The following is an 11,026-nucleotide window of genomic DNA, read 5'->3' as shown; positions in this document are numbered from 1 at the left end:
GACCTACATTTATAGGATCTAAATGGGAATTATCTTGCTTCAACAGGTTTCTAGCCATCCAAACTAACCAAGAGACAATGTTGGGGATGCCTTGAAGATTGATTCCCCTCCAATCAGACCAGCAATTATAAAATACCTCCCATGTTAGATTCATAGTTGGGACATTAAGCTTATCATTCACAATAGACCAAACATCATGTACCCAGGGGTAGGCAAAGAAGAGGTGGGTAATTGTTTCCTCATTGGACAGGCAAAAAATGCATCTTGAGGGACCTCTCAGACCCTTCAATTTCAATATGTCATCAGTGGGAATCAATTTTAAGAATAGTCTCCATATAAAAAATGACATGGAGGGAGTGAGAAATTTATTCCAGATTATATGACCCCAATTCACCACCAGTTGAGGGGGCTGAGAAGAGATTAAGTTATTTTTTATAGCAATTTTGTCCTTTACTCCAGGTTTTACAGAAAGTTTCAAAATATTGGAGATTTGAGAAGGGCTGCAAAAAAGAAAATTAGAGTAAGATTCCACATATCATGTTCCCAAAGATCCTTCACAAGCATTGGAGAGGCTGCAACATTTTGATCATGAAGAAGGCTACTTTCCAAAGACCAATTATCCCACCAGATGTTTACCAAACCCTCACCAATCTCCCAGACATACATTTGTTCAGCTTCCTCCCTAATCTGTAACAACCTTTTCCAAATGGGGGAATCTCCCAAACCCACAGAGAGTTGGGTGGGGTGTTGATGCTTGCAATATTTTCCCCATAGAAATTCAGCCCAAAGGGAGGACTAAGATCTTAATTTGAACCAGAGTTTGCAGAGATTAGTGTGCATAATTTGGGGGAAGGACTTGAAGCCTTACCCACCTTCCTCAAAGAGTTTACAAACCTTAGCACACTTTGTCCAGTGTTTTTGTTTCCTTTGACCAGCCCATAGAAATCTATTGAAGATCCCTTCTAATAATCTTTAAGAAGATTTTTCAAGATGTTCATTTGCAGAAGATAGGATGGAATAGCAAATAAAACACTTTTCCGGAGTGTTATCCTACCCCCATTGGATAGAAATGAATTCTCCCATGCTTGTATTTTAATTTGAATCTTCTCTAATATGTGATAAAATTGAATGATTTTAGTTCTACCTTTGATAAGAATTGCCCCTAGATACTTCACAGGAAGATGACTGTTTGTGAAGCCAGTGAAATCAGAAACCCAGGTCTTTAATTCACTTTTGCATTGTTTACTGAAAGTGGAGATACACTTCTGCTTATTTAACTTCATACCAGAGGCATCCTAAAAGCTCTCCAAGCATTGCATGAATAATCTAACAGCAGTTTTGGAAGCTTTTTAAAAGATAATGATGTCATCAAGAAAAGCTAAGTGATTGATCAAGGTGGAAGATCTGTGGCTATAAAGGGAGTGGGGTTTTCTGGATGCCAGCTCATTCGAGCTTCTGGATAAGTAATCAAAAACTAAAATAAATATGGTAGGGAAAAGGGGGTCACCTTTTTTTATACCTTTAGAAGCACTGAAGAATCCATGAGAAGATCCATTGATGAAGATAGAATGGAAGTTATTTGTCAGCATTCTGTTGATTAGAGAGATAAAGGAGGGGGAGAAACCTCTAACAATGAGAACTTATTCAATGAACTTCCAACAGATAGTGTCATAGTGTCATATGCCTTTGTGTCATATGCCTTTTTGATATCCAATTTGAATATTAAGTTGCCTCCTCTAGTGATTCTGTCTAAATCCAATACCAACACTTGGGCCAAGAGCACATTATCAACAATACTTCTATCCTTGATGAAAACTGACTGATTCCTGCAGATAAGCTACAGTACAGATAAGCTGATTTAAGTGAGGTTGTAATCTATGAACCAGTACCTTGCTGATTATCTTTGATATAACTGAAGTGAGGCTAATGGGTCTGAAAGTTTCCCATTTATGAGGAGTTTTGTCCTTGGGAACAAAGGTAATAGTAGATGAGGAAAAGTATTTAGGGAGGTCAGCCCCCCAGAAAAAGATTTGGACAGTAGCAATGACCTCACCCTTCACAATTAGCCAAGCCTTTTTATAAATATCTTGAGTTAAGCCATCAGGACCAACAACTTTTTGTGCTGTCAATAGAGTTTAGGGCTTCCCAAGTTTCCTTTTCATCAAGAATATCAGTGAGAGATAGGCTTTTGGTGAATTCTCTTTCCTTATCAAACAATGTATCATTAATGGCTGGTTGAGAGGATGGAGTTTGTCTGAAAATATTTTGAAAATATTGAATAGCATCATCAGCTATGCCATCAGCATTGGAAATCCAGTGACCCTCCTGAGAAAGTATTTTGTGAATTTTGTTGCATTTCCTCCTATAGTTGATGCAAGCATGATAATATTTAGAGTTCCTATCTCCTTCACAAAACTTAATTTTGTTTGCCTTATGAGCATAGAAAGGCTCTTGCATGTTGATTTTATCCAGCAGATGTTCATTAACAGATTGAAGATCCTGAAGACAGATTGAAGATCCATTTCAGACCCTATGCCAGAGGATAAGAGCTGCTCTAATTGTAAAACATTCTGTTCAGCTTCAAGGACTTTTTTATCAATGTTCCCCACCACCTACCAATTTCAGTTTGAGAGGTATTTACTGACATTTTTATGTAAAAGGCAAAGCTTGATACCAGGGATGTGATGATGAACCTCAGTCCAAGCCATTGAGACTTGATTGAGAAAATCCCCATGCATGGACCACATATTAAAATATCTGAATTTGGCTTTAGTTTTAGAAGAGGAGGATGATATTTGAATAAGCAAGGGTCTATGATCAGACCCACTCATAGCCAAGTGTTGGACAAAAGTATGCAGGAAATCTCTGAACCAAATATCATTCACCAAATATATATATATATATATTTACTTATTTATATATTTATATATACATATATTCAGAAATAAGTTTACCTCACAAGTGAAAATATAACATAATAACTTATCTCAATCTCCTCCCCAAGCAAATCCTTTGAAGTCCTTTAAATCACATTCTCTTCTTACAATATCACTAAATTCTCTGTTAGAAATTTAATGAAAAAGAAATCTCTCACTTTCGCTTTTCTCTTACAATACTTAGAGAAAATATTCCCTAAGACTTCCACACCCTTTCATTTTTTTGCCCTCCTTTCCATTTCTGGCCTAAAATATCTATTTCATAATGTAAGCTTGAATTTAGAAGAGTTTCCTTTGGCTTCCTTCCTAAAACCCACATAAATTCAATGCCTTTAGATGAATAACCATTTATGACGCCTAGACACGAGAATCAGAGACTTAGGCACCGCCTTCTCTGAAATAAGGAGCATAGGCACCGAACCAGGAATTTAGGCGCCAATGCAATTCGGGAATCTGGCGTATAGGCATCAAATCAGACGCTTAGGCTCCAGTTCAATTTTTACAAAGCGCCGCCTTTTGCCTCCAAATTTTTTTTATTTGCTTTCTTTAAGCTCCAAATGCCTAGACATAGCATAACTGCAATAAAAATGAAAATACCTTTGTTTAAATTATAATATCATTAAATATGGGAATTAAATATATATATAAAAGTTGAATACTTATGGGCAAGCCTTACGATGGTGAGCATCACTTGAAGATTTCCATTACTTTTTTAAAAAATAATTATAAAAATTTTAGAAAATGTTTTAATAACTTAGGTTAAAACTAAGGATGTAAAAATATCTATTAATCAAGTCTAAAAATTTTGATTTTCTATTCATTTCATAAATAATTATATTCCATCATATTAAGGATGCTTAAAAGAATTATATGAAAAAGAATTTCATGAGAACTTTATTCATAGAAATGCTAATATTATAAAAAAGTTTAGAAAAGTAATTAAGCCCCTTTCCATAAGATATCTCAAGTGAAGTCATTTTTATTAGGCATCTACTCAAGCTTCTCCTCACAATTTTTTTTTGATTTTCTTTTTCTGTTGTTTTTTATTTTTCTTTTTTTTTTAGGATCATTTTCAATCATTTCTTTTATTTTCTTTTTCATCTAAGAATTACTATATCTAGATAGCCTTTAATGATTTTGATCTTCACCATCCTCTTTTAAAACTTAAATCTTCTCACATTTATTATTTATAAATGCATATTAACCTTGAGAAAGATTTTTCATAAAGTCTCAATTCTTCCTTTTTATATTACTCTAAGACTCTCTTAATATTTCGAAGATATAATTTCTTTACTTTAAATAGTAAACACATAACCTTATAATGTTATACTAAATATCTTAACTTTTTAAACTAACCTTTATTATTAAAAACTTTTACTTAAGTATACAATCATTCTTATAAAATAAAAAATATAGCTATCTTAAAGTTGTCCTCAGATACCAAAAGTCATGTTAACGTAATTTTTAAAATACAATTTATTGAGGACAAATAAAGTTTAGTCTTTTTATAAGAAAAATTTTCCTTCCCCTAAACTTAAATATTTAATTAGTAAAACGTATAGCGCATAAATGTAGGAAGAAAAAAAAATAAACACAATTATTAAGAATAGCCATATGTACAAGGTTTTGATCATGATTTTTTTGCAGGTACTGACATACATAATGTTCTTAAAACTTGTTATTAAAAAAAGATTTATTATGTAAAAGAAGAGTCCTAACCAAAAATTTTGAATATTAAAACAACAAAAGCAAATATTCTAATACTAGAAATATCAAATTCTGCACAACAGGTAAACATAAAATAAAAACACATACAAGTAAACATCACAAACACAAAACTATACTAAACTAAACTCCATCCATAAATATATTAATCAAACTACTATTCCTCATTACTATAATCATCTTCTTCTTACTCTTAAAAACATATATCCTCCTCAATGTCTCCACTCTCATAAGGTGTAAACCTGGGGTATGTAAGAAATTCCACTGTGTTACCGCCACTCATGGATTTCACCATCGCCTCATGATAAGCTTATCAAACTCCGCTCTCTTCTAGGTATACTCATCATTACGGTGCAGGTGATCTTTGATGCTTTTCACTTAATTCTATAATGTCACAATATGTCCTTGTTGTATAAATAGTTGCTCCATTACTAAATCCAGTGATGTATTACTAGATGTAGAAGGTCTTGACGTAGAAGTAGATGTTCTCAAGCAGAGGTAGAAGGAACATTAGTGCTTTCACCTCTAGTTCTGAACGCAGTATGTAATTCATAAGTATGCACATTTGGCCTACTGACGGGCTTAGGAGGTTGGAAAAGTTCCTCCCATCTCTCATTTGTAACATCAGATTGCTCATAGATAGTAAAGATCAAAGTGGGATACCCTAAACCTCTAGTATTTTTCCTTCGTGAAGAAATAAGGATTTTTCGTAAATAAGAGAGCCAATATTTATTGGTTTACCTTATTGAATATATTAGTTCAATGTGGCTCGTCCTTTAATACTTAACTAAGATGAATAGAAGGAAGAAGACTTGTAGAAATAAAATAGTTCCATGCTTTGGAGTGTTCATTCAACATAGAAGTAATGAAGTTTACCATGCGATTGTTCTTTACTTTCCAAGTTCCCCTTCCATTAGTCAAAAATGAAATAACCTCATCTAACATCGATTCGAAAGTCTCAAATGAAGCGTATTTTAAATTAACAAAATCTTTTAACTGGTAAAAGGCATTAATTCTTCTAGGATTAAATTTTATGCTTTTTCCTCGACTGATTATCTAATCTTTAGAGGCTTCATTGAGGTTTACATAAATTCTCATACAATCAAAATGACGACTATTGCAGTAAAATAATAGAAAGTCTCCCATTACCACATTACAATCAAAATTTCTATCCCACCACCACACATAAAGAAAGCTCGCTCTTGGATTAACTTTAAGGTAGTGAACTCAGTATTATATTTATATTGGGCTTTAAGACAAGTAAATATTGCTTAATCAAAATCAACCTTTCCTTTTCCCCTCTTCAATTTAGAAGCCATGAATATTTATAAAACAACCACAATAAATCTTAATAAATTCATAATAAAGTTTTATGAGCTCCTAAAATTGAAATCAAAATAAATAAACTTCACACCATGGATTCTTCACTATATTTCTCAAATTATTTCAATTTTTGGGTATTTCCCCAATGTAGAAGGAATCTATGGTGAGAATAAAAATTTTTAAGGTCAAAGTAAAGCTCTTATTTGAAGAAGATGAAATCAAAGATTTTCAATCCGCGAAATCACATTAAAAATCATTGTGGAGAAGCCCTGGGGTGATGCTCGGTGTGCCTCACGATGAAAATAACTAAACAAGTGAAACAATGGCAAAAATTGGGCTTATTTTTTATGATTTTAGACCGGTTTTTGCAGTTCACGCAATCTGGCACCTAAGCGCTAGATTCGGCGCTTATGCGCCAATGCTAAATTTTTTTTATTTTTAAAATCTTAATAAAAGCTTTGAACACTAAGGCAGTCTAAACTAAAATTAGCCTAATGTTACACCTCCGATTCCAAAACTACTTGCATACTTATGTTACACATCTCAGTTTAGTGGAATCTTATCACAGACCTCTATTGCTTAACATTACTGGTAGTCCACCCACTGGTAGACCTCCTTTTAGGTTTCAAAATATGTGAGTTGACCATCCTAATTTTCTTAATCTGGTTAAAGATAACGGGGGTAGTGTTAACCATACTAATCCCCTCTTTAATCTATGGTATTTGCAGAAAAAGTTAGCCAAAAACTCTTAAGCATTGGAACTAGAATAAAGTTGGTAATGTGTTTAAGAATGTGGAGGTGGCTGAGAAAAAACTCACACTATTGGAAGTTGGATTGGAAGCTAGTGAATCTGATGAAGCATCCCTCTGGGCTGGAGCTGAGAAAGTTCTTATGGAAACTGAAAGGTTGGTGCAATATCTAAGGCAGAAGGCTGCTATGAGCAGATTCATAGGAGGAGACAAAAACACTAAGTACTATAATTCTTGTACAAAATACAGAAGGAAATGTAATACTATTCACAGAATCAAAGATAAGGATGGAGAATGGCTCACTGAGTTTGGGAGCATTGCTGATAGTGCTGTTAGTTAATTTAAGGATGTTCTCACAGTCCCTTCCCAGGAAATCAATCCTCTAGATCTGTAGGTCTTCCAGGAGGATCTCAATTATACTGTAACTCTCCAACTCACTGACTAGCCTTCAGAAACTGATGTCTGGGATGCTTTATAAGATATTGATAATGCTAAAGTAGCTGGGTCAGATGAGTATACCTTTGTACTCTATAAGAAATCATGGCATGTCATCAAGAAGGATGTGGTCGCTACTTTCCAAAGCTTCTGTTTGGGTCACCCTCTTCCTAATTATTTCTTCTCCTCATCTTATGTCCTAATACCAAAAACCACTATATGCAGTAAGTGGGGAAATTATAGCCCTATTAGCCTTACCAAAGTCCGTTGTAAGATCATTAGTAGGATTGTTGTTGCTAGGCTTCAACCTCATCTTCCTAATCATATAAGGCCTAATCAAACTGCATTTGTTAAGGGGATGGTTACTCTTATGCCTGATATCGTCATAAGTATAATGTGGTTGTTACACATCTAATCTATGTTGATGATCTTATACTTTTTTCTAAAGCCAACAAATCAGCTATCCAGATTTTGCAACATTGCATTAATCATTTCCAAATGACTTTTGGTGTGCACTTCAACTCATCTAAATGCCAATTATTTTTTGGTAAAAAAGCTAACCCTATAGTTAAACAATGGATATCACAAGAAATTCTCTTTATAACTTCAGACCCTCCCTTCAAATATCTAAGAGTACCGATTATTAAGGGCAGAACTAAACTTGTTCAATTTGATGATGTCACTTCCAAAATTGATTCTCAAGTCAACTGCTCGAGTAACTCATTTCTGTCTAATGGAGGGAGGGTTGTTCTCCTCAAAAGTATTTTAACATGCTTCCCTTCCTACATACTACACTTGTCAGTTATGAAGAAGTCTACACAATAACTCATGGAAAAAAGCTTCAATAGATTCTTATGGTCGGGACAAAGACAACAACTTCGTTTGGCCAACTGGCAAAGAGTGGCTAAGCCAGCCATTGCTGGGGGACTACGCTTTAAGGGTCTGTTCCATCTTCAGCAGGTGAATTTGCGCAAGCTCTGAATTAAATTCAGACAACAACAAGCTTTAGGGGCTATATTTATGAAGGGTAAGTATTGTAGACACTCACACCGCAGCTTAGTTAATAGGAAACAGGGAGACTCTAGAATTTGGGTGCAATTGTTGAAAGTCAGACCGAAAGCTAAGGATCTTTTCTTTTGGGATCCTGGAAATGGCAGAATCCTTTTTTGGTTGGACAATTGGTGCCCCCAAGACCTATTGTTGCCCAAACCTACTGTTATTGATAAGATCTTTTAGTTTTTGACTGTTGGTCAGACAACTCTTGGTGCCTGGACTCTCTAAAGGCTATGCTCCCTCCCACTGTTGCTGAGTGCATCTCCAAAATTTAGTTCAATAGAGAAACTGAAGATAAATTGGTACTGAACAACTGCAAAAAAAAATCCTTGTCTAAAGCTTTCTATGCTAATTTGTTTACTTGGGTGACTATTCCTTGGGGAAAATATATCTGGAATAAGTTTCATACCCCTTCTATGTCCTTTTTCAATTGGAGAGTGTTGTTGAAACTACTTTCTATAGATGACATCCTTAAACTTAAGGGTTTGAGAGGTCCTTTGAGATGCTATCTATGCCACTCTGAAACTAAATCAATTTCCCATCTATTTTTCAATTGCAAATTTGCTCAACGGGTCTGGAAGGAACTAACACAGAATCTGAAATTTAACATGATTTCTTTGGGTTGGGCCACATTGGAATCCAGCTGGAGTGACTGGTGTAAACTTAAAATGTTCAGTGTGCTTTGCACTATAGCTTGGTTTCTCTGGATGGCCAGAAACATAGCTAAATATGAAGACTCTCTCTCTCAAGTGGCTCACACTGTGGTTAACTGCAAGGCATTCATAACCAAATTGGTAACACTTAAAAGTTTTCTTGATCTATGGAACTCCACACATCAGTCACAAGACACCTCTTCTTCTTTCACTGTTTCTAAAGTTTATTGGCTCAAGCCTACATACCCCTATATTAAAGTTAACACAGGTTACAATAACTCTACTGCTGGCTTTGGAGGCATCTTCAGAGACACAAAAGGTTTATGTAAACTATTTTTCTATTGCCTTATGCTTGCACAAGATGCTTTGGAGATAGAAGCAGTTGTTGCCTTTGGGGCCATCAAGATTGCTATTAACATGAAATGGGAGTATCTTCTTGTGGAAACTGATTCCAAAAACATCACCCAAATGATTAGAGGTGTTACCCCTCATTCATGGCATGTAATGCAATGGTTAAAAGCCATCAACCTCCTTTAAGAAAAATGACATTTAACATTTATCTTTAACTACAAAGAAAGGAACAAGCTTGTCAATTGGCTTGCTAGATTAGCCTTAAATTCTGATAGTGCCTTTGTCTCATCCTCCCCACCCCTCCTCTCTCCCTTTTGTTACATGGAGATCTTCTAGGGGCCCCAATAGCTTAGAGTTGTAACCTCTTTAGTTTATTAATATAATTTCACCTTTATATATATATGTATATGTATATATATATATATATATATATATATATATATTCTTTGAGTGTCATTGGGTACAGGATGTTTGGTCATTTGTGATTGGTAAACTTAGAATCCCAACCTTGCACCTCACATGGAAGATGTTCTATACTAGCTGGGCTGATTGGAGGGGTGCTGAACTCCAGGACATCCCCAATATTGTGGCATGGTTTGTGTGGATGGCAAGGAACCAGGCAAAGCATGATAGCTCCCTTATTGATCCTAAGAGGGTGGGTCTAAATTGTATTGCTTTTATTCAAAAACTGATCAACTTTAAAAAGTATAAGACTCTGTTGGAGATTTTTTCTTTTCTCAAGCCTCAAACTTCCAAAGTTGTGACTATCTGCTGGACTCTCCCAAAGCTTGGTTGGATCAAAATTAACATAGATGGCAGCCATAAATCCCAGTCTGCAGGCATTGGTGGGGTTTTTAGGAACCATGAGGGGAAATGCATCTTATATTTCCAATCTCCAATCAAGGCTGTTGACTCACTTGAGGCAGAATGTCAAGCAGTTTTCTGGGCCCTCAACTTAGCCAGATCTTGCTTGCTTGATCAGTTATGGGTTGAATCTGACTCCTTGCAACTTATTAACATCCTCCATGGGATCTCAAAAACTCCATGGAATTTAATCTGCTGGATGTCTGGTATTCATCAACTGCTTACAGTTTGCTCTCTAAAGTTTTCTCATATTCACAGAGAAGGAAACAGACCAGCCAACTGGCTAGCTAGGAGGGGACTTTTTACAGAAGTTCCACTAGTTAGTAGAAGAATTCCCCCCCCACTGGACTTCCTTTTATCCAGTGATCGTTTGCCTATCCCTTATCTTAGGAAGTATGTGTAATAGGTTAGAGAGGTGCTTCCCTTTATAAAGGCCCTCTCCTGTCACCTTCCTTCTCTTTGTACTTGGCTACATTTAATGAATTGGAGCTATGCTCCTTACATAAAAAAAATATATTGATTGTTGTGGATGATGTTTCAAAATGGATTGAAGCAATCACTTTACCTAGATGTGATGCTCTGAGTATTTCAAAATTTTTAATTAAAAATATTCTTAAAATATATGGAATGCCGAGAATAATCATTTCCAATGGAGAATCTCATTTTAGGAATGCAACAATTGCATGAATGGTGGAAAAATATAATATAATGCATAAAATTGCACCTACTTATAATCTCCAAACTAGTGGTTTAGCAGAAATATCTAATCGTGAAATTAAGAGTATTTTAGAAAAGAGTGTTAATCCTAATAAAATGGATTGATCTGTTAGATTAGATACGACATTATGAGCATACAGCGCTGCTTATAAAACACATATAGGAATGTACTCATATTGATTAATTTTTGGAAAGACTTGTCACTTACCAGTTAAATTGG

At 35.1% G+C, this 11,026-nt stretch overlaps 1 protein-coding gene across 1 annotated transcript; it reads left to right on the top strand.

Annotated features, from left to right (window-relative positions):
* The first annotated feature begins 9,751 nt into the window (after positions 1–9,751).
* LOC110036244 lies at positions 9,752–10,492 on the top strand. Its single transcript, XM_020740644.1, has one exon. It carries the CDS (start codon positions 9,752–9,754, stop codon positions 10,490–10,492), a length of 741 nt encoding a protein of 246 aa, XP_020596303.1.
* The last annotated feature ends 534 nt before the right edge of the window (positions 10,493–11,026 follow it).

The sequence above is a fragment of the Phalaenopsis equestris genome, unplaced genomic scaffold (assembly GCF_001263595.1).
Source record: "Phalaenopsis equestris unplaced genomic scaffold, ASM126359v1 Scaffold204217, whole genome shotgun sequence".
Classification (NCBI taxonomy): Eukaryota; Viridiplantae; Streptophyta; class Magnoliopsida; order Asparagales; family Orchidaceae; genus Phalaenopsis; species Phalaenopsis equestris.
Note: the sequence above shows the minus strand (reverse complement) of the source record. Positions and strands in the feature narration are given on the sequence as shown.

Bases quoted from the DNA above. Each gene is read 5' to 3' on its own strand.
- LOC110036244 (XM_020740644.1), top strand. From the start codon at position 9,752: ATGTTCTATACTAGCTGGGCTGATTGGAGGGGTGCTGAACTCCAGGAC.